Source organism: Arachis hypogaea, chromosome 17, assembly GCF_003086295.3.
Source record: "Arachis hypogaea cultivar Tifrunner chromosome 17, arahy.Tifrunner.gnm2.J5K5, whole genome shotgun sequence".
NCBI lineage: Eukaryota > Viridiplantae > Streptophyta > Magnoliopsida > Fabales > Fabaceae > Arachis > Arachis hypogaea.
The window spans coordinates 132,523,522-132,548,009 of NC_092052.1; the positions used below are offsets into that span (position 1 = coordinate 132,523,522).

Below are 24,488 nucleotides of genomic sequence, written 5' to 3' on the forward strand. Positions count from 1 at the left end.
GTGTATGTGCGGTAAGTGTGTGTAATATAAGACAAAAAAAAAAAAAAAAACCAAAACTAGTCTTTAGAAAGATTAAAAAAATAAATCTTTTTAGAGTTCATAAGATAATTAATAACCAAAAAAAAAAAAGAAACAGAAAATTATAAGATTATTACATTTTTTCCAAGTTACTATTTTATTAGCAAAAACTGAAATGATGGTTTAGTCATAGCAAAAAAGCCTCATCTAGATACTAATGGGGGACAATGATGGTTAGAAAAGCAAAGGTGGTATTTTTAGTTAAATCAATGTATTTTGTGATTTTGTAGTCCCTCTTTATCTACTACTTGTATAATTGCCGTGGCTCCTGAAGCCACGCGTCAGTTCCTCAATAACTTAGAATAAAAAAATTGAAACGGTGAGTAAGGTAAATACGTTACATTCTTCTCTCCCCTTATCTTTTCCCTCTTTATCTCTCTTTCGCTTCAACCTGTGCCGTCCTCTCTCTTTTTCTTCTGAAATTCTAAATCCAACCTTCCCCTTCTTTTTCTCATAGATAGCCAACTCACTTCTCCTGCTCCGGATAATCTCTGGCCATTAACGCTCTGTTTATCGCTCTCCCTGTCTCCCAAATCCTCATTTATGTAAGGCATATCTCGCGCTCTCGAACGGCGTATCTTCAACATCGTTTTTGTCAAGCTCCATCTGAAAACCCTAACCGATTGAGCTAAGCAGAGAGATGCCGGCGATGCTGAGAGACTGAGATCTCTGTTGCGGGCTTCACACGCTCACGAAGAGCGTTAGCCCGGCGGCTTGCTTCAAAGCAATTGAGGAATCGCATCCCACTTCCTCGGCAACGGCAGTTGCAGCTACAAAGGTCCAATCATCATATTTTCAGGCGTCTTCGTTGTCGATTGGGTTTTTTGTTTTGATATAAGATGTTGCGTTCCAGTAACAGTAATTGTTTTTGGTCCTGTTTATCCATTCCCTTCTGATTTCCTTCTGAAAATTGGGTGGTTTTGTTCGTATTGCTGCTTGTGTGATAGATGAAACAAATCAACTATGCTTAGTATCAACTGATTCAGAAAAGCTCTTCTCTAATCTCACCCGCTGGAAGGAATGTTGGAAGAAATGACTCAGAATCATCAGAATGTGGAGTTTAATTGATCATAGGGAGGAGAATGAAGAACATGCTTTTCTTCGGCTTCTGATAATGGATAAAGAAGTTAGTTATTATAGCTATTTTGATAGTTTTGTTGAATAAGTTTGTATAGCAAAATTTTAGTCACTTTAATTAGCCATTTGAATTGGATAATAACTGTTCAATGCACAGATTTAATCATGCTGGTTCAGATGCTTTTTGAACTTTTCTTTAACTAAAAATTTTATATGATGTTGACTAGAAACATAAATTGAGTTTACTACTACACGTGTGGAGTGTGAGTGTTGATATTTCCTTATCTTACTGTGTTCTTTGGGGCTTTTATTTGTATGTGAAAATTCCAAAATATCTTCAATTTCCTAACTGATTTAAGGTGCTGGAAATGACACGCTTTAAAGTTTCTCAAATAAATTTTTACTCATAAGAAGGTCTCAAATTTCTGTATAATTTGTTCTTACTTTTGGTTAATGATTTGGACCCTTTCTTCCGGGTGTGAAAATTCTGAAATTGTGTTTGACTCTGTGTTCTCGGGTTTCCTTTGTTGTTTGTAGATTTTATTCCGGGCTGAAAATGCTAGAATAATTGCAATAACATAAAGGTGTAGTATTTGTGTGTTCAAATCAGTGTAACAAAAACTTAGTGGCTTCAATTAGTCACTTGAATTGGATACTGCCTAATTAGTGAAATGACATGCTTTCAAATTTCAGTTTTTGATATTTTCTCATTTAAAGATTTCAAGGTTCTTTTTGTTCTTTGTTATAAGTTTGGGTGTATTCTTTGGATTTTTAATCTTGAGTTTGAATATGCTAAAAGCTTTTCAAAATAAGTAAACAAGTGCAGTTTTGATTTGATCAATTTATGCATTCAAGTTTGAAAAACTATTGTGTTAAAACTGTGGAAAATTCTTTAAAAATCTGTATGGTGTAATTTCAAGCACTGGGTTCCTTTATTTTATTCATGAATTCCACGATCCGATTGCTTTTTGTTTGATTTTCTCTGATTTAAACAAACCAAATGAACCAAATTCAGTTATCATTCCATTCATATTTGATGTGCACACAGAAATAAAAAGCATAGCTTGGATCTACTAAGTCATCAAGAACAGATGAAAAGATTAGGACATCACCTTAAACTATTGTTCAGTGATAAGAAACCATCACAATATCAGACAAAACAACTCTGCAGAGGTTTCTGTCAGGTAAACACTGATAAGATTTGTTCATTCTTAATGGTTTCAATATTATATATGTTATTGGGTTTTTGTTTCAGGGGACTAAGGTTGTTTCTCCAAACCAAGATGATTTTGCTATGATTTCACCAAGAATTAAACTGAGAGATGGGAGGCACCTGGCTTATCTTGAGAGAGGGGTTTCTAAGGATGTGGCAAAGTACAAGATCATCATTGTCCATGGTTTTGGAAGCTCCAAAGAGATGAACTTTCTCGCATCCCAAGTACAATTACTCATTCCCTGTCAACTTAAACAGAATAGTAGTACTATACAATTAAGATATTCATATGCTGAATAAGGTTACTCAACGTGTATATATACATATATACAGGAACTAATAGATGAACTAGGCATATATCTGCTGCAATATGACCGAGCTGGGTATGGAGAAAGTGATCCAAATCCCAAACGCTCGCACAAAAGTGAAGCACTTGACATTCAAGAACTTGCTGATCAGTTAGAGTCAGGGCCACAGTTCTATGTCATTGGAGTCTCAATGGGTTCATATGCTACATGGAGTTGCCTTCAGTACTTACCCCACAGGTACAGAATTACAACCTTCCATATGGATATATAGATTGCAAGACAAAATAGTCTATTAGGATTTGTTTGATAAGAGGGAAATTGATAAGAGATTAATTGAGTATCCAGCTGGATTTTGATCTGAGATTGCATCGCAGTTAGGGAAGCGATCCCTGGTTCGAACCTCTTCATTCTCCCTATCTCTGACCCAATATCACCTTTACTTAATTTCACTGCTCATAACTATACATAATATGGATCTTGATTAATTAGTGAAATTTTAATTTCTGTGTGGAAATTACTTAATTCAGAACGCCAACGATTATGTGTTTTCATCTGTTTCACATTAAGAGTACTGTCCACATGCAGTAGTAGGAGTATATATGCTTTTACATTTCCTATTTCCTCTTATATATATGCTTTCTGTGTGTAACAAACTCTGCTTAATGCTTAATTAAATTTGATTAGCTTTCATATTCCTAATTAAGATAGTATTTTGTTGAACCAGATTGGGGTTGGGTGCTTATTAGAGAAGCTAATAAGGCTAATAATTTGAATTTCCTCATATAGAGCTGAAGCTTGCCGGACTTATTTTTTTTCTTGCTTATATTTATATAAATTATATTTAATTTGTTCTTTTTTTTTTTGTGGTTTAGTAATGTTTTTTTTTTGAGATAATGCATATTTTAGAACGAGCGAAATGAGAAGAACCGGTTGATTGTAGAAAGAGAAAAAGCTTTTAGCTTTTTTTGAAGTTATAGATTGGTTTTTGATATATATATTTAGTGGTTATAATATTTTATATGCTAAAGTTTTTGCTTCTTTTATGGGTTGTTATGTTAATATAATACATTGGAATGAGGAGTTGTGTTGAGACAATTTTGCTTCTTTTGGTTTTAATTTCTATTTATCTCTTACTTCTATTTAGCAGCAGAGAAAGAAGAAGAACAACTCGAGCATGGCACAAACGCTAGCGATGCCTATAGCTCCCTCTCTCGCCCTAATCTCAAACCCTAGACCTCTTTCCAGAGCCGTCTATTTCCCTGTTCTCAACCCTCCCAAGGTAACATAAAACAAACTCTACCTTACATTTCTGAAATTTGTTTGTTTACTTTCGAATTTGTGTGCTCAGGTGAGAGAGTTAAGCATAGAGTGCGCTCGAGTTGGCGGAGTGGAGATTCCGAACAAGAGAATTGAGTTCTCGCTACAGTACATCCATGGAATCGGAAGGAGCAGAGCTCGCAAGATTCTCTGCGATATAAGCATGGACAACAAGATCACTAAGGATCTCAGCGAAGAGGATCTCATCACTCTTAGAGATGAAGTCTCCAAATACGTCATTGAAGGCGATTTGGTTAGTTTCCTTTCGCTTAAACCATTCAATTAATTAAGAAGAAAGTTTAATTTATTGATGTGTTTATTGATTTTCTCAGAGGAGGTTTAATGCGCTGAATATAAGGAGATTGAAGGAGATTCAATGTTATAGAGGATAGGTAGATAGGTACGTTTGCTGAAGAAGGCAAACAAAATATCAGTGCTATGCGATGCCGAAGTCGCACTCATCATCTTCTCTACCAAAGGCAAGCTCTTCGAATATTCCAGCGATCCCTGGTTCGTACCTCTTCATTCTCCCTCTCTCTGACCCAATATCACCTTTACTTAATTTCACTGCTCATAACTATACATAATATGGATCTTGATTAATTAGTGAAATTTTAATTTCTGTGTGGAAATTACTTAATTCAGAATGCCACTGATTATGTGTTTTCATCTGTTTCACATTAAGAGTACTGTCCACATGCAGTAGTAGTAGAAGAAAAAATTGAACAATGAATGATTTCAAATTTTAAAGGTAGAAGAAAAACAGAAAAGTTATTGCTTATTAATGTGATGATTTTGTGGGTTGGAAGTGTTCAAGTAGCTGCTTCTCAAAGAGTATTTTTATGGAATACGGATTGAATCAAAATGAAGAAGCAAGAACAGAGTTGAGAGCAGTAGATGCGTGGATACTGACTGACAAGCCTTACTCTCATCAATCCATTCATTCGGTAAGCTTCAATCTCCATTCCCAGTTCTTCCCCTTCTTGGATCGGTTTTTGGCTATGATATCTTGGTGTTTCAGGTTTCTTTCTTTTCCTAACCCTTATTGATATAGCTACCTGTGCGATTAGGGTTCATGGAAAAGGATCCTGGGAACAAATTTTTTTTGGTCTGATTTGTCAGATTCATTTAAAGATCGGTGGTAGTTCTCAAGAGGAAATCAGCCTAGGGTTCATGTCACTCTGCCTCTCTCTTATCTTGAGAAACAACAAGTTAGGTGGGAATTTTTACGGCGGCCCTGTCCTTTCTCTGTCCCCTTCCATCATGTGGCGTGTTTCACTGTTCAATCCGAATTTCCTGTGATGTAGGTATGTAGTGGTTATGACTTATTTCAGATTCTTTGATATTTGTTTACTTTGATACTCAAGTTTCCTTTCAATTAACAGGATTTGTTTTTGTCCCTGTTTGGGCGTTCTTTTCTGATTCTGTTTTGAAAATTGGATTTTTTGTTTGGATATAAGATATTTTGTTCCAGTAACAGTAATTATTTTTGGTTCTGTTCATCCATTCCCTTCTGATTTCCTTCTGAAAATTGGGTGGTTTTGTTTGTATTGCTGCTTGTGTGATAGATGAAACAAATGAACTATGCTTAGTGTCAACTGATTCAAAAAAGCTCCTCTTTAATCTCACCTCCTGGAAGGAATGTTGGAAGATAACACTCAGAATCATCAGAATGAGGAGTTTAATTGATCATAGGGAGGAGAATGAAGAACATGCTTTTCTTCGGCTTCTGATAATGGATAAAGAAGTTAGTTATTATAGCTATTTTGATAGTTTTGTTGAATAAGTTTGTATAGAAAAATTTTAGTCGCTTTAATTAGTCATTTGAAATGGATAATAACTGTTCAATGCACAGATTTAATCATGCTGCTTCAGATGCTTTTTGAACTTTTTTTAACTAAAAGTTTTATATGATGTTGACTAGAAACATAAATTGAGTTTACTACTACACATGTGTGGAGTGTGAGTGTTGATATTTCCTTATCTTATTCGATTTCAGTTTTATTGTGTTCTTTGGGGATTTTATTTGTATGTGAAAATTCCAAAATATCTTTAATTTCCTAACTGATTTAAGGTGCTAGAAATGACACGCTTTAAAGTTTCTCAAATAAATTTTTACTCATAAGAAGGTCTCGAATTTCTGTATAATTTGTTCTTACTTTTGGTTAATGATTTGTACCCTTTCTTCCGGTTGTGAAAATTCTGAAATTGTGTTTGACTCTGTGTTCTCGGTTTTCCTTTGTTGTTTGTAGATTTTATTCCGGGTTGAAAATTCTAGAATAATTGCAATAACATAAAAGTGTCAGTTTAACAAAAACTTAGTGGCTTTGATTAGTCACTTGAATTTGATACTGCCTAATTAGTGAAATGACATGCTTTCAAATTTCAGTTTTTGATATTTTCTCATTCAAAGATTTCAAGGTTCTTTTTGTTCTTTATTATAAGTTTGGGTGTATTCTTCGGATTTTTAATCTTGAGTTTGAATATGCTAAAAGCTTTTCAAAATAAGTGAACAAGTGCGGTTTTAATTTGACCAATTTATGCATTCAAGTTCGAAAAACTAATTGTGTTAAAACAGTGGAAAATTCTTTAAAAATCTGTATGGTGTAATTTCAACCGCTGGTTCCTTTATTTTATTCTTTATTGTTTCTTTGATCTTTTGGTCTTTATTTTCTTGGGTACTTATTGTATCAATGCATATTTTGTTTCCCTCTTTTATGAGAGATGGGCATGATGGATGATGATTTGCTTTTGATGGTCCGCTCTGGTGTTTGCAGTGGCGGCGGTGGCACTACTAGGTATGACTTTCATTCATATTATTCTGTTTTTTTTTTCTCATTTTATTTTTCACCTTTGTGGCTTGATATGGTTCAATTTCAATTGCTGCCTTCCTCATTTTGTATGTCGAGAAGTCATTACCTGTTTTCTTACTACTGGTTATTTTCTTTTTTTTTTTTTTGTTTTTCTGTTGTTTTTTGTCACAACCAAATTGAGTGTTAGATTCACCTTTGTGCCCTTTTTTTGTCTTCGGAGTCAAAATTACCTTTGTGCCTTATTTATATACAAGTGTACACCACTCTGGTCATTGGTGTAGGTTGTATTGTGTCGCGTCTTTGCCTTGATTCTTTCCCATTATCTCAGTGGGATTCAAAGTGGGTAAGGGTTTTGTTTCTGAAATTAATTTTGTTTATCATCATTGTCTTTTCTAGATATTATTGTGTTTCACATAATTATGAATTCACTGTATTTAATTCTAAGGTTTCTTTGAATGTCTTTCAAAATTTACAGGCTTTTGTGGGATTAAGTTTTTCTTGCAAGCTGTTAAAATTTGATGTAAATAGATTTTCGTGATTTTTGTGTTGAAGTTGTGTGTGATTATGATACTGTTATCCTTCAGTGTGGTTGACATCTGGCCAATGCTCGATTCGGATTTGTTTTTGGATTGTGCTCTCTTTTTTCTTATTGATTTGGTTGTTATATTTTCATATTAAAATCTATGCTGATAAGAATCAAACTAGGATATGAAGATTTCTGCGATTGAAATATCTTCAAAGCCTGTGGTTATTAGGAGTTCTACTACCTTTAAAAGCGAGAAATTTGAAAAAGGTATACCGTTTTTTATATTCATTTCTATGAGAATTGGCACAATAGAAAAGCAAACAAGAGTTTAGATTTTGAATTTTGAAAGCAAGGAAAAATTGATTTTGAGCACAATCTTTCCGTTTTTGGATCAGATTAAACTCATATTTAAAAATCAGATCATTACTTGATTTCTTCTCTCTCTCTCTCTCTCTGTGCATGTGTGCGTATGCGCGTGCGCGCGTGCGTGTGTGTGGTTCAAAATACCTAGATATATTTCTCATAATTGTCACAACAGCTGCAAATTGTATCATTTTATTTTAATTGCAAAATATAGTTGCTGAATTAATCTTCAATTTTTTTTCTTATTCAAAGGAGTGAAAAAAGATAAGTTAATATGTTTACAATGTGCAATTTAGGCCGCTGATTTTTTTTTGTTTGTCTGTTTCACAGATCTTTGGGTTATTTATTTATTTATTTATTTTATGCAAAATAAAAGATCTAAGAAAGTGGCGTTTGGATTTTTGTCCGGGTGGAACTCATAATTTCGGATAACTTTGTTTATTTATTTGTTTTATTAAAATTAAATTTGTTTTGTATCATCATGTTTTCTATGCATTATTGTGTTTACCATTATTATGAATTCACAGTTATTTATTCTTAGGATTTTTGAATGTCTTTCAAAATTTACAGGCTTTTGTGAGATTAATTGTTTTGTTTTAAACTGCTATATTTTTTATGTAAATAAATTTTCATGATTTTTGTTGTTAAGTTGTATGTGATTATGTCAATGTTATCCTCTACTTATATTGATATTTGGATGCCAATTAACTTTTTTTATAATGTGATTTCTTCATTGATAAAGATATATAAGAGAGCGATTGAGGTTGTTGTTGGTTTCGGTTCTCAAATTGCAATACAGTTTTACTGCATATGAAAATGAGGTCAGAAAATTTTCAAGAAAGTTAAGGTAAAAATTTTCCCCTTTGACCTCTGTGTATAAACTGTGATCTCTGTGTATGGAGTTTATATTTCATTTCCAAATAATCCATCGAGTTTGTTGGATGTCTGAACTTCTTTGATTAATATTTTTGGATGAAATTTACTTTTATTGTCACATTGGACCTGTAAAACGTGTATTTTTAAGATGGTATCTGACAAATAAAATTTTTAACTTTAATAAAAAACCAGATATTTATTTTTTTCAGTGATGATACTAAATCATTTTTTAATCTTTGGATTACTAATCCCATATTCCTTAATTTTGACTCTATTTCTCAATCTTAAAAGATATAATTTATGCACTTGAATGATAAAGTTCTTTTGTTTTAAAAAGTGGAAAAATCTATAAAAATTCGATATGGTTCAATTTCAATGGTTGGCTTCCTCATTTGCTTCATATTGGAGCTATTTATCTCTTATATTTCTCATTTTTCCACCATTTGGTTCGCATTGAAACTCTTAACTTTTATTTTTTTAACTCTTAAATGATTAATTTTTATACATTTATATTTAAAAAACTTCTGTACTAAAAAGTAGAAAATTCTATACAAATCAATCCAATGCACTTTCTTTCTATTGAATTTGTAACCACCAAATATCTCTTGTTTGCCTTTTCATATTCTCCTTTTATATTAGTTACTTTTTTTATTATTTCATTCGTTATTATTATTACTAAATGCCGTTTAACAAGTTCTGTTCTTCTTTTGCCATAGTCATTGACAAATCCTTGGCATGTTTGTGCATTTACTAAATGCCATTTTTTTAATGTTCTCTTTTTAGGAATAAAAAAATGAAAAATAAAAAATAAGCATTATCTTATGGCATATGTAAATTTTTACTCTAATATAACTTTATTAAGATATTATTATAGTTTTGTTGCACTTTATCCACTTGGATATGTTTATAAATAGATTCAGTTTTCCTTGGTTTAATCACAGCTGTCTAAGTTCTTTCTACTTCCTTGGTGTTGTTAATTTAAAAAGTTTGTTAGTGTTTTAGCAATTGTTAGTTTACCAATTCTCTGTCCCTTAACTTAGACGAGAACATACATACCAAAAATGAAAACATATTATTCTTTTTCGATTTTCTGTTAGGTTCTTCGTTTTCAGTATGCAGTGATTTTATTAGGGTTTGCAATTGTGCTCCTGATTTCCCACTGGGGTTTGTGTGTTTTAAATCTGAGTTTTGTAATTTTCCGTTGATTTTAGTACTCAATTTTCTATAACGTACACTGAACTATTGAGCTATTAATACTCATACACACTTGATTTAGGGTAGGGTTTAGGGAGGGGGATGATTTGTGGGAGATTGCTGATTGGAATATGGGTCAAATTGAAAAGCTAGATTTGTGGTCATGGAGCTGTCTTTTCGCTTTCATGATGGCAATTGTGAGGTGATCCAATGGCTTCGACAGGTTAGTAGGCATTAGATTGATTTAAGTTTTCTTATGATGTATTCATTCATTGGCACCCTTGCTCTATTAGGTCTTTCTTTATTTTTTTCAATTTTTTGTTGGAAAAAGCTACAGCAATAATAGAAGTATAATGTCTAAAATTAGTTTGAGTATTTAAAATATATAACTATAAGTTCTGAAATAAATTTGGAAATAAGGAAGTTTATTACAATGCACAAAATGAGTTAAATAAACATTATTATTAGAAAACTGTCTCGTGGGATTGCTGATAATTTAGATGACCCAAAATACAAGCATTACAAATATTGGTCTAACCCCTTAGAAACAAGGTGAGATCCTATACTTAATTACTTTAGTAAACATTTTGTAGAAGTTGCACACAAGAAGACTGCCAATCTAGAATCTGACTATTGTTGGCACTTGGCTACTACGTAATTAATCATTTTATTACCTTGGTTTGGGGTATTGATAGATTCTTGCTTTTGCTATCTTCTATAATGTTGTATCCTGCTGTCTTTTAAAATCCGTTGTTTATTCATACTACTTCTCTTTATGGTTTGTGTTATATTTTTGTCCTGCTGCTGCAGATTACCACATGCTCCAAATATGGAGATTTACTCTATGTATGGGGTCGGAATTCTAATGTAAAGAGCCTATGTTTATAAGTCAACCTCTCAATCGGAATGCTACATTCCGTTTCAGATTGACACATCAGCAATTGGTGGAGATGAGGACCCTTTTTTAAAGGATGGAGTTTATAGTGCCAACGGGGATGAAACCGATCCTCTTTTAAGCGCTGGTTTCATTTGTGCAAGAGGTTGGCGGGAAAAAATCCACTTTAATCCTTCAGGCATCTAAACGTTCATAAGGGAGTATGAAGACGCTGCTCCGGCTAATCTTCTCGAAGGAAGGGGAACCCAGAGTGGTGCTCATGATATATTGGGGAACTTTGCACTTATTGAAGATATTATACGAGTAACAGCAGGAGCCTCTGGTGAGGACTTAGGAGGACATAGAGTTCACTCAGATTTTCAAAGGGTCTCAATGTTAACTCTCAGTGCAATAAATGTTCCGGCTGGCAGCTGTTCCTTTGTTAAATTATTTTTTACTTTTTGGATTATAAATATTCATTGTTACCTTAGTTTAACATGAGTATTACCCATGAGGTTATAAAGAACTGTTGTTAGGAATTAAATGAAAATGTGCACTAATCTTTGATCATTTTAGCATTGGCATTGTGACACCAAACCAATCATTTTTGTGTTGTGAGTTTTTTGAAATGTTACCTATTCTATATGTTTGTGTTTTGGATTAATTTTAAGACACTTCTCAGTTGTATCATATCATTAATAATTTTCTCTTTTGGTGCATGCGTTTATCTTCTTTCGATAGTGCTCCTACTAACACATATACTTAAAATGTTGACAAGGATATGTGTACACTATAAAATCAGTCATGATTTTTTATTCCACTTATTGTTTTTTTTATTGGATAAAGTAATTTTAAAAATATTTGGATCTTTTTAGCTCTCTCTCGTGTCAATTTGAGAGTCAAATACGCAATTTTCTGAATACACAATTTTGATATTAATGGCACAAAATTATAAATAAAAATTTTTCACAAGAAAAAAATTAGAACATCATGTATTATTAACGTATATTAGAATAGCATCAATTTATAGATATTTGTTTGAATCAACATAAAAATATAATTTTATTATTTTAAAACACAATGAGTTGTATTAACATTACGCATAATCAAATTATTAGTTAATAAGTTGTCTTTAAGTAGGTTAATAACTTCGTTCACTTACCATATTTTTCAGGCTCTTGTGACTCAACTCGAATAGTTTACTTATGATTAGTTGATTTACTGTATAGTAAGTTTAACTATATATTTTATAATAATAATTATGTTGTTATTGTGTGAGGAGAATTACTTGCATTTGAGATCTTAGGTCAATAAATTTGTGACTTGCGTATGTGTGAAATTTTTTTTAAACTTGATATTATTTGTTTAGCTCATAACTAATAACTAATATGAATTTTTTGTGTGTTATTATTATGTTTTACTGATAACATTTTTAATTTATTAGGAAACCAGATATTTTTTTTAGGTTCAAGTATCAAACTAAAGCAATTTTTACTCTTTTGATTACTGATGATTTTTCTCAATTTTGACTCTTATTTATCTCAATGTTAGAAGATTTAATTTTATGCATTTAAATAATAATATTTTTTGTTGTAATACGTGAAAAATCCTATAAAATCTTATACGGTTCAATTTCAATTGCTCCCTTCCTTAAATTTTAATGCGATGAAAGAATTCTTTTTATATACATAAATTATATTGATTTTGGTTCTTATTTATGTTTATCTTTTTAATTGTATTGTTTATATTTTTAAGTTGTATTTGTTGTTGCATAATTTATGAAGTTGAACAAGATACAATATTCTATGAGATAGGATTTCTATAGCCAATTCTAAGACGTGCTCATCAAAATTAATGTTTTGAAAAGCAACGATACTTATGCAAACTATGAAGAGTTAGGAAAAAATACTTATATATTGAGTAGTGATAGAGTAAATAAATCTGTTACATTTTGTTAAGAATTGAACAATAAAAGTACCTTTTATCAACTTAAAAAGTGACAATCCAAAAACACTAAAAAAACAAATCCAAAAGAAGTAACCGAAATTTTCAACCCGTGCATTGCACGGGTCTTCTGCTAGTTTACTATATATAGTGTAAATATAGAAAAAAGTTGGTGTATAAATTTTTTCCTAAAATGTTTTTTATTATAAATATCTATTATATATAATAAAAATATGAGAAGGAATTGGTATACAATTCTTTTTCTAAGTTGTCCATCATATATAATTTACAAATAAATATTTTATTAACTTCAAGAGTTGAATATATATATATATATGAAGTTAATTTTGATGCACTATCAGTATAAAGTAGCTTTACATATATATTCAATTATGTAACGCTACATCATCAAAAATAACTTCTATTTTCATTAATTACGTGAATGATCATCCAGAAGAATTGATGTGATTGGACGATTGTGTAAAGTATTTTAGACGGTTGGTGCATCAAAATTAAACTCTACTTTTTTAGTTTTAGCATAATATATTTACTATCTTGACAAAAACTAATTTTGTTATCCATATCTAATTTATAACAAGAACATTAGTAGATAGTAGAAAACTAATCTAAAACTATTTTATTTTATATTTTTTAATTATCATTTATCTTATTTTATATTCTTTAATTAATAATATTAAATATAATAAGTATATAATTATAAACGTTAACAAAAATACTTTTTGTACACTAAAATCAGCCACTAATATATTTGTGTATAAATACATATGTAGTTTAATTTATTTTCAATATGTATTTATATTTTAGTATGTATTTTATACTGATGGACGGTAATTGATTTTGATGACTGATTTTGGTGTACACGTATCATACCTCAAACGTTAAACAAAATAAAGTAACTTTGATTTATAAAAAAGGTAGATCAAGAGATACATTAGTGTCTATATATCAATATAACGACCCTATTTATTATATGCCAAAATGATCCTTCCCTTTGAAAGCGCCGTTTTTTGAAAGCACTCATTTTTTTCTGAAAGTTGAGATGTTTTGCAAAAATAGTAGCTGAGTGGAAACTGTAGCAATGTGATGTGAGAATGACAGTGACTTTTTTGGTTTATGTACACAAGGATCCAAAACCCATCATTTCACCTTTCCATTTAAATATACAAACCATGAAGCCAAACGTGTATTCCATGCGCTTATTTTACCCCCAATTCATGCATACAAGTTTGTTTTGTTTTTTTTTTTTTTTCATTCACGGCTTCTCGTCGTGAAATGTGCTTGTTCAAGTTGCACTAATTAACTTCACTCTTAAAAAGGTTTAAGGTAAGTGATGATAACATGAACACGTTTTTCTCATTGTCTGATACCACCTAGACAATAAGACGAAGAATTGACTCGAGCATTAGTCATGGAAATAGAACAGTTCAGGCCACAGACATTTTAAAGTCTTAAGGTAGTGTTTGGTGGAGAGACAGAGATTGAAAGATTGAAACTGAGAGATAGAAACTAAGAGACAGAGATTGAAATAAATCTCAGTATTCTGTTTGGTGCAAAGTAAGAGACAGAAATTAAAATAAAAATGAAGCTCTAATTTGATTTGCACAAAGAGTAAAATTGGAATTAATTAATTGAAATGAGAGTATTTTAGGTATAAAATGTTATTAAAGTTTCAATCTCCGTCTTTAAAAATTTTAGTCCCCTGTGTCCCCACTTTCTGGAGGTATTGAAATACTGAAATTTTGGGGATAGAGACAGAAATTTTAGTACCAGTCTCTGTGTCAACAAACATGATACTGAGTCTCAGTCTCTCAGTCTCTGTCCCAGTACCTCAAAACAAACGCTACCTTACAGATCAGAGGTGCAATACGCAGTGGCGGAACTAGATGAAATATTAGAGAAGGACAAAAAATATTTACATAATAAAATAAGACTAAAATAAAATTTTAAAAGAGATTAAATTAAAATTTACATATAATTTACATATAAAAAATTAAAATTAGGGAAGGCTATTGTCCCTTTTGCCCCTATGTGGTTCCCCCTCCCTGGCAATAAGTCTAGTATATTGGCTTGAGCTTGTTCATATATTAGACTAACTTAGTTTGGACTTGGTTAACAAAAAGACTTAAATGTGTAGTATTATTCTATATATATATATATATATATATATATATAAAACTAAAATAGAAGTAGTTTAATAGAAAGTGCTTAAATATCATAAAAAGTCACAAATTCAAAACTTTTGTTACCACTTACAGTGTCAAGATCTGGGTTACATCAAATAGAGAGTCAATATTCACAGATAGTGATTTTAGTTTCAGCTTAATAGCATTAACAACGTGTTTCGCTTGCTATGGGAGAAATAAAATAGATCTTGCTCTTCCAAAAATTGCATTTCATACTAGTTTAATCAAGGGATTCTAAAAATACACAAAAGAATATTCCGATTCTGATTTGATTAACTAGTGTTTCGATATGGCAATGAAATTAAGATTATGACACTTACAAAAGAATGATATGATATGATCTTATTAAGTAATCTATCTTACACAACTAAAATAAGCAACTAGATTACAACTTGCAAGTCTAGAATATATATATATATATATATATATAAAAACCTTAAACCTATGAAGACTACAACAATATATATTTGTTGGAGGGGGCAACTATATCTTTTACAAAGCCTTTATCATGAAACAATGATGGAGAATTCTATCATCATCACCATAAATAGTGTTGGGCCAACTGCGGAGAGCTCTCGACCACTGGGGAGATTTCGGGAATGAATCAAGCGAGAGAACATAAGATGAGAAGACGCCACATCCAACTCAAAACCTTAAGGTGTCAAGTTAATTGGTCTCTCATCTTATAAACTCCTCACTCTTCCTTACTTTATTTGATGTGCGACTAACTTCAACACTCCTCACACTTGCAACACTAACAAATAGAAAGACACAAGCAAAAGAACTAGTTGAATACTACTTTCCCAAATTTTCAGTATTCAATTGAAGAAAGAAGTCCCTGCTAGTCCATGGTGCAAAAGATTATGAGCAATTGCATCCCTTGCCTTCATGGAACTCATGGATCTAAGAGCTACCTCAGGCACCATTTCATCATCAACAAGATCAAACTTGAGATCAGGATCCATCTCCTCATCCCTCAGCTCACAAATATTATGCAAAACACAACAAGCCCCAAGAACAACAGGCAAATCCTGAAGCTTGACCTCAGTCCTCTTCTGCAAGCAACACCACCTACTCTTCAACCTCTCAAAAGCATCCTTAGCAATCTTCTGAACCTCTCCAATCTTGTCATTGAAAGCATGCTGTGTCCAAGTCAAATTGTGCTGAGTATAAGGCACCAAAACCCAATCCATCAAAGGGTACCCTGAACCTCCAACAATCCAAAGACCCTTAGGTAAACCCCCATTATTAGCTCTCTGAAAAAGTGCAGACTTTTCCAAAACCTGATCATCATTCATTGAACCAGGCCAACCAATGCAAACATCAGTGAAAACCCCTTTGGGATCAACAACACCCTGAACAGTGATAGAGTAACTAGTCTTCTGGTTCCTCTCAGTGTGCTTCTTGTTGAAATAAGCAGCAACACTGATCTTTGGGGCAATAATGGGAACATGTGATGTGTACATAGATCCCACAACGTTGGGAATCCCTGAAACAGATTCAAACTCATTCTTCAGCTTCCTCAAAGAATAATCTTCATTGGGCCACTGCAAATACTTTGGCATAAGAACCGTTTTGATGGCGCTGCAAACCTCAAGAACAAGCTTATGGCAAGTTGAGATTCCCAAACCGAACCTTTTCGAAACGATTCTCAGAGGGTCACCGGTGGCCAACCTCCACAGGCAAACCGCCACACGCTGCCGTACCGGAATCGCGTTCCTCAAGGTGGTGTCTTCTTTGGCAATCACCGAATTGAGGTCGTCGCAGATCGAATCGAACGTTGCTCTTCCCATTCTGAACGCTTTTCTGAACTCTTGTTCGGGGAATTCGGGGCTGTTGCATTCGTCCCACCACGCTCCGGAACGGTCCTTCACCCACAGCCGGCGGTGCTGCGGTGGAGCTGCTGGCGTGGCACGTGGCTTTTTTCTCCTGGTTTGGTGGGATTGTTCTTCGAAATTGTGGTGGCGGACTAAGAACGAAGAAACGATAGCGCCCTTAAGTTTCTTGGTCTTCTTCTTGTTCTTCATTTGAAGGTTAAGAGGAATTGTGGGTCTCTGAAAAGTTTGGATTTTCATAGAATGCAATAAAACACAAGTGTCATAAGTGATGGAATAGAAATATAGCTTAGAGATTATGAGAGAAGAGAAGCTTCTCTTCACTCTTATTATTCGTCTCAAAACTCAACTCAAGAGTATCACTGTGTGAACGCTACCATTCATATCACTAATACAGTAAGAGGAATGTTAGTTTGAGTTTGTTTAAAGAGACGGACCTTAAGATACAAAATCGTGTTTGGTAAAAAAGATGTGGATAAAGACAATGTGTTTAGATACTGAATTAATATATTTTGTGTTTATTCTGATAGGAAGGATACGGAGACAATAACAAAGAACACAACTTATTTTTTATTTTTTCTTTTATTATTTTTATTAATTTTTAATAATTATATTTTTTATTGTTATACTTTTCATCTCAAATTTTTTGAATGAAAAAATGAGAATAAATTAAATTTTTATAATTTATTCTAGTTTATTATTCTATTTTCAGTGCCTTGTCCTATTCTATTATTAAAAACAACTGCAGCCTTAAAGCCATTTATAGGTTTAGCGGTGAATTAGGTATGGATATTTAAAAATGTGGATTAAAAATATATTTTTTAAATTTTTATATTAAAGAAATTAAAATAATCGTTAAGAATAATAATAAAAAAATAATTAATTTCAATGGCCTTAAATATTTCTCTTATGATACCCATTGTGATTATAATAAATCGGGTACTCCTAAGTCCTAACTAAATTTATCAGTTTTTTTTTTTCTCTAAAAAAATTATATTTGTGTTTAGGAATGACATTATTATCTAAATTTGTGAGTAAAGATGAAAATAAGTCGAACTAAGTTGAGTTTTGTTTTTGACAAATTTGATCTATATTATAAATAAATGTTCTAAATTTAGGTATATTATTTTTTATAGGTTTTTTTTTCAAGTTTGAATCAAATTTGTTTAAAATTCAACAAGTTTACGAGCTTATTTAAAAAATTTATTTTGTGAATTATAACTCAAAACAATAAATTTAAAATATCTAAATTGATATTAAATGTATTCTATAATTTATAATTCATAATTTGTAAAGTATAATTTGTTTATACATTCATCGTAAGTCAAATATCAGAACTATATTTACAATTTATTTTTCTTTTAACAAAAAAGTTATCATCTTAACTAGTTTTGATTATTGATTCTTTTTTATTTTGTTTTGTGTTTATTACAAGTGAATAGTTAAAAGTCTAAATTAAGAATAATTTATTTTTACAAAAAAATATTCTGATGAACCGGTCCAACGAATGTTTTAAGTTTTTTTTAAGCATTTGCTCTTACCTTTTTAACTAGTAGGTTTTTCAAAAAACTGAACTTAAAACGAGTCGAGCCACAGGTTAACGTCGAGTAGTCTGACCCACTTTTACCTTTACTTGTAGGTATTCACCCCTCTCTTATCCATTCGGGACAGGTTTTTAGCAGGGCGGGTCCTTGAACGGGACAGGACGAGGTCAGATTTAGGTAATACCTGACTCTACCCATCTCAGTATATATATAATATATATAAAATTATTAGTAAATTGATTAATAATATTGTATCATTTTTAAGTGTTTACTTTAATTTATGTTATGTATGTGATGATGATTATATAAATTTTTAAATTTAATTTTATTTATTAAATTTTAATAATTATAAGAGTGGGGTAGATACCCACGGAAATAGGTTACAGTTCAATTTTACTATCTATGAGTAGGAGCGAAGTGAATTCTATGCAAATTATTATAGGATGGAACAGAGTCAAAGTTAAATAAGACAAAAACTCATCCCTACCCATCTTATTACCATCCCTATTTGTGTTTATGAATTTTAAATAATTTAGTTAAATTTTATGATATAATAATAAAAATATTAAACAATGTGAACAATGGATATATCGGATATTCAATTATTCACTAGGTGTGCGGATGGTTATCCTAATATTAAGATTTAGGTGAGTAATTTGGAAGTGTAGTGTATTTTTATTTTATTGAGTCAGTTTTAGAACCTATTATTTACATTATTCAGAAAAATCATTGTCTACTTAACAAAGTCCATAACTAATATATAATTAATTATTGATTTCATGCTTGGTTTATAATATCATTCTAAAAATATTATTTAAAAAAACTCTTATCTGTACCAATTTGGAGAAAAGAAAATGGTAGGTAATTTGCATTGATAGTGATAACAGAGTTGGGTTGGGGGAGGGAGCAAGTGTGAACAGGATTGAGGGATAAGCATTATTTTCTTCAGAATGGAGTGCCATTGCCATTTGGATTCGGCGCTGTTAGGTACAGGATGATTGGAGATTCAGATATTTTTTTCCAACTTTTTATAAAATTTTTATTTATTTATTTCAAAATTCCCATAAGCAGGAGGCAGAGGTTAGTGTTAGAAAAGTGGGGTAATAACCCTCCAAATTAAAAATTTTAATATATCAAAATTACTAATTTTTATATTAATCTCCACTTAATTTAATTTATCTTTTTTTTAGAATTATATTTTTATATGAACCTCTCTTAAGAATTATTCTAATTCCAGCAAAGAATTGTTCTAACTCCCTCCATGTCCGTGAGTAAAATATATTAGAACTCACCAAATAGTAGTTTATATAAAAATGTTATTTATATATTAAAATTAGTCACTAAAATCAGTCACTAATATATTTATATATAAATATATGTGTGATTTAATTTATTTTTATAATATATTTATATTTCAACATATATTTTATACTAATGACTGATTTTGTTGGTTAATTTTGATATCTACGTAGCATAATCTGTTTTTTTTTTTTTTTAGCCAAGTAATGGCACAGGAAACAATACTAGGTGGGGCCTCATGGGTCCTACATTGATACCCTAAAGTCAACAATATAAACTACTTTTGACCATTTGTCTTTCCAAACATATAGAGTGGCTAACAAGCAACAACCTACAGTTAATTATGGTTGGATTATGGATGCCATGCCATGCCATGCATGCATTGGCTTCAAGAAAAAACCAAAACAATATGCATTTAATTTCCGCTATACATTATTCATTGAACTGTTTTACGGATCTGATGAATTGCTTGTCACTCATACTTGGGTCTTTATACAATTAATTAGGGATGGAATAAAAACAATATAATAATCATAGAGTATACAGTTGACACATTCAAGCGTTGACATTAACATTATTATTGTATAGTATTATTGTTCACCACTTGAGTCAATAAAATTAAATATCAGGTTTGTTATAATTTTCCTGAGCTTATTGTTTTTTTTTTTTTTTGAAACAAAGGAAGCTCAACACATTAAAGTGGAGCAAATAAAAGAAAGAAGAAGACACATAATCAGCTACCAACAAATAAACTAACCCCTACTATCCCCAGTACTCTCATCCTCCCCCAGGATCACCACCACTCCATTCCGTGTAGCTCATCAACGTCCTTGTGTGTATGACCTCCAGGCTTGCTCTTGTATTCTTGAAGATTCGTGCATTCCGTTCCAACTAGATGTTCCAAATCACTGCAAAGAACACTGACATCCACATCTTCTTCCCCTGTTGTCTATTATGCATTCCATGCCAACTCTCAAACATTTCTTTAACAGTTCCGGGAATCACCCACTTCCTTCCTAGTAACCTCAGCCACTTGCACCACACCTGCCATGTTACCTCACACCTAAGGAATAAATGCTCAACAGATTCTAATTCCTTGGTACACAGTACACACATACTATCCCCCAGAATGTTGACTCCTAGTTTAGTCAACCGCTCCTTGGTGTTAACTCTACCCACTAGCACAAACCACCCAAAGAGCTCAATTCTCGGAGGGACGAAACCTTTCCAAATGGAACTCGTGAAGCTATAACTCGTTATCTCAGCTGATAATGTCTCCGCTTGTATAGCCTGGATCACAGAACTAGTAGAGAAAATACCTTTATTTTCAAACTTCCACACCACATTGTCCTCCCTACCTGATGACAACCTCACTGGCCTTAACCTCTCATGCAGTTGATTGACAAGCTCCAGCTCCCATTGGAACAGTGCCCTCCTCCATTGAAAATTCCAAATCCAATCAAGCCCATCCCAAAAACCACACTCCCCGATGACAAGTCCTTGCTGACTGGAAATAGAGTAGAGTCTCGGATGACTTCCTTTCAGAGTACCACCTTGAACCCAGTTATCTTCCCAAAATCGAGTCTGCATACCATTACCTACTTCCATTGCCAGTCCACTTACCACTTTATCACGAATCCGCGGTTCTTTTATATTCAACTGACATATGTCCTTCCAAGGGCCACCCTTTACTGGTAAAGGCTGAGTTGCTAACATGACATCCGGGTTCAACTTATTACACGAACACACAATCTTCTTCCACAGCGGGCAATCCTCCTTTGAAAACCTCCACCACCACTTAAACAGAAGCGCTGTGTTTCTCAGCACTGCATCACCAACCCCCAATCCCCCAACCTTTTTTGGAGCCTGAACTATCTCCCACTTTACCATAGGTATACCATAGTTCCCGTTCTCCCTACACCACATAAAGTTCCGTTGTAAAGCAATCAGCTTGTCCGCTACCGCCTTCGGCATCTTGTATAGACTAAGGTAGTAGATGGGGAGACTATTCAGCACCGATTTGATAAGGACCAGCTTACCTAATTTATTCAAAACCTTGGCTTTCCACAAACTCAGCTTCTGTTCCACCTTATCAATGATTGGTTTCCAAGTCTTCACCAAGCGCGGATTCGCACCTAGAGAAACTCCCAAGTATCTAACCGGTAAAGAAGCTTGTTGGCATCCCAGCAGTCCACATGCCTGATCAATCCATCCTTGCTCACAGTTCACCGATATCAGATTCGATTTATCAAAGTTAATGCTCAGTCCAGACATCAACTCAAAGCACCGTAACAGTCTCTTATAGTTTACAATTGTTTCAGTCTCTTATATTATTGTTTCAGTCTCTTATAATTTAATCCATCCTGAGCTTATTGTTAGATTCACAATTTCACACTTGTACCGGTTTGTTCAATTAGACATCCAGTTCAGCTAATTTTCTTTTTATCGATCCCAGATATGATTAGTTGATTACCTACTTGTTAATTACGTAAGGAACTTGGCATATTTAATTGAAAAAGACAAGGGTTTGAAAACAGAAATGAAGGACCCAGCAATCAACACACACGCAAAACAACAAATCGTCACAACAAGTTCACACACATTTGGCTTTCTGAAAAAATTCAGGCCCAGTCAATTTCAGGTGAAATTAATAGCTGAGAATTATTAAATAATTTAAATAATTTAACTAAATTTTTATCTAACGACTTTCAATTATCAACTTCACATAAAGTTGACTACACCTAAATTTCTATCTCTACATAAGTTGGTAAAATAATTTTGTTCATGTGGAATAATAAAAGCCGGATTTGGATCCACTAAAGTTTGAATTTCACTTTAGAGAATAAAATGTGATCTTCTACCCTTGAATAGTTTCTCTTTTATATTTATTATTGGTCCCACCTATAAAATTAATGGTGAGAGATCACACTTTACTCTTTAAAGTGAAATTCAAACTTTAGAGGATCCAAATCCAATAAAAAGTCAATCAATTACTTGATACTTAATGCTTATATTATTGATACTAAGTCACCAATTTTATGGATTTCTGTGTGAATGTTGATCCTAATAAAGTGTTAATTATTTTTTGTTGGTATTTATTTTGATATGCTGACTAATTTATACGTATGGGCATGATAAAAAAATCAATAAATAAATTTTTTTATATGAATTATACCTTTTTAGTCATCATTTATTATTTATTTTTTTTAGAAAATATTATATCAACATAAATACTAAAATATCTTTATAAACAATTTTAAATAAATATATATATTTTTATGATTATTTTGTTAAAAGACTAAATAATCTTTTTCTATTGTTATGACTAAAATATTTTTCTGCAATAAAAAAATTTAAAATTAAATCTTAATTTAATAATCCCAAAAAATAAAACTAAATTTTCAGAAAACAAATTGAAAATCCAGCATCACCAATATCATCATTCATAATAATGAAATTAACCCTATTTTGAATCGTTTTTTATGGCAATCCAACAACAAAGCAAAAGTCAAATTCAAACACCCCCCCCCCCATTACAGCACCCCAAATAACCCCACCTTCAAAAAATCCAATTTTTCATACATGTGAAAGAGTAATAATGGTTACAATGGTGTTTGGGATTATGTTTGGTGCATTTTATTATGTTTCATACATGTGAAACATATGCGAAGAGAAGATGAACAAGTTTATAATTTATTTTTGGAAATTTGGTTTTGTTTTTCATTTTTGTTTTTTAAAATTATTAGAATAAGATTTGATTTTAATTTTTTTTTAAAATTTTAAAAGAATTCTGATTATATCAATAAAAAGAGTTATTTGTTTTTTAATAAAAATAATCGTAAGGATATATATGATTATTTAAAATTATTTATAAAGATATTTTGGTATATATATATTAATATAATATTTTTGAAAAATAAATAATAACTAAAAAACATAATTCATCTGACAATTTTTTACTCATTTATTTTTTTTATTGTATCGTTATACCGAAACAAACACTTTTTTTTTATTTAGATAATGTGACCATAAAAATTATCAATAAATATTTATAAAAAATATATAATTTATTTTTGTCAGAATTGATATGCTTGACCGGTTTTTTAAGGACTTTAACTAGTCTTTACTAATTCTTTTTTTTTTCTATATCTCTCTTATATATCTTGTTTAAAAATATTATTTATACATCAAAATTAGTTATTAAAATCAGCTACTAATATAATTGTGTATAAATATATATGTAGTTTAATTTATTTTCAATATGTATTTATATTTTAACATATATTTTATACTGTGGCTGATTTTAGTAACTGATTTTAGTATACACGTAAGAAAAAGTCCGTAAAAAAAAGTCTAGGAGGTCAGCAACTTATCCAAATTTTGGCCAGCATATAACCAATAAAAAAAAGTGAGCCATTAGATGAAATCTTACACCAATCTCACGCCATTAAAATTATCATTAATGATTATTTGATGGCTACAAATTATAAAAGTTGCTGGTCCTAGCACTCCTCTGCACGTAATATAGTCCTATCTTATTTTATAGTATAAATTTTATTGTATCGTTATACCGAAACAAACACTTTTTTTTTATTTAGATAATGTGACCATAAAAGTTATCAATAAATTTTTATAAAAAATATATATATATATATTTTTTTGTCAGGATTGATATGCTTGACCGGTTTTTTAAGGACTTTAACTAGTCTTTACTAATTCTTTTTTTTCTATATCTCTCTTATATATCTGATTTAAAAATGCTATTTATATATTAAAATTAGCCATTAAAATTAGTAACCAATATATTTATGTATAAATACATGTGTAATTTAATTTATTTTTAATATATATTTATATATTTCAATATGTATTTTATAATGGTGGCTGATTTTAATAGCTGATTTTGATATATACGTAACATATAGTCCTATCTTGTTTTATAGTATAAAGTGTATAATGTCACCTGATAAGGGTACTCATTCACCAACCGCTTACAGCAGTTGGCAGTTAGGCTTAACTACCT

The 24,488-nt window shown here is 31.6% G+C and overlaps 2 protein-coding genes across 51 annotated transcripts; one reads left to right on the plus strand and one right to left on the minus strand.

Moving 5' to 3' along the window:
• Positions 1-399: 399 nt before the first annotated feature.
• Positions 400-11,209, plus strand: LOC112766469 (small ribosomal subunit protein uS13c). 50 transcript variants are annotated; one of them, XM_072223724.1, is made up of 16 exons: positions 400-856; positions 1,026-1,204; positions 2,204-2,339; positions 2,411-2,593; positions 2,702-2,913; positions 3,824-3,955; positions 4,025-4,246; positions 4,326-4,503; positions 4,803-4,940; positions 5,064-5,300; positions 5,562-5,740; positions 6,771-6,791; positions 7,521-7,599; positions 8,438-8,542; positions 9,853-9,988; positions 10,576-11,209. In XM_072223724.1, exons 3-6 carry the CDS (start codon positions 2,247-2,249, stop codon positions 3,864-3,866), a joined length of 531 nt encoding a protein of 176 aa, XP_072079825.1. In that variant the 5' UTR covers positions 400-856; positions 1,026-1,204; positions 2,204-2,246; the 3' UTR covers positions 3,867-3,955; positions 4,025-4,246; positions 4,326-4,503; positions 4,803-4,940; positions 5,064-5,300; positions 5,562-5,740; positions 6,771-6,791; positions 7,521-7,599; positions 8,438-8,542; positions 9,853-9,988; positions 10,576-11,209. The 50 variants fall into 50 exon arrangements, with proteins under 50 accessions (XP_072079825.1, XP_072079821.1, XP_072079827.1 ...); XM_072223705.1 differs by having other exon boundaries at positions 409-856; positions 3,821-3,955; positions 6,716-6,791; positions 7,512-7,599; positions 9,848-9,988; XM_072223704.1 differs by having other exon boundaries at positions 409-856; positions 3,821-3,955; positions 6,716-6,791; positions 7,512-7,599.
• A 3,894-nt stretch (positions 11,210-15,103) lies between these two features.
• Positions 15,104-17,032, minus strand: LOC112766740 (protein ALP1-like). Its single transcript, XM_025812629.3, has one exon. The coding sequence runs from the start codon at positions 16,860-16,862 to the stop codon at positions 15,606-15,608; it is 1,257 nt and encodes a 418-aa protein (XP_025668414.1). The 5' UTR covers positions 16,863-17,032; the 3' UTR covers positions 15,104-15,605.
• Between the last annotated feature and the right edge of the window lie 7,456 nt (positions 17,033-24,488).

Excerpts from the sequence above, each read along its gene's own strand:
- LOC112766469 (XM_029294421.2), top strand. The coding sequence starts at position 2,247 with ATGAAAAGATTAGGACATCACCTTAAACTATTGTTCAGTGATAAGAAA. Across the intron at positions 2,340-2,410 it reads TCTGCAGAGGTTTCTGTCAG|GGGACTAAGGTTGTTTCTCC; the intron begins GTAAACACTGAT and ends TTTTTGTTTCAG. Across the intron at positions 2,594-2,701 it reads TGAACTTTCTCGCATCCCAA|GAACTAATAGATGAACTAGG; the intron begins GTACAATTACTC and ends ACATATATACAG.
- LOC112766740 (XM_025812629.3), bottom strand. The coding sequence starts at position 16,862 with ATGAAAATCCAAACTTTTCAGAGACCCACAATTCCTCTTAACCTTCAA.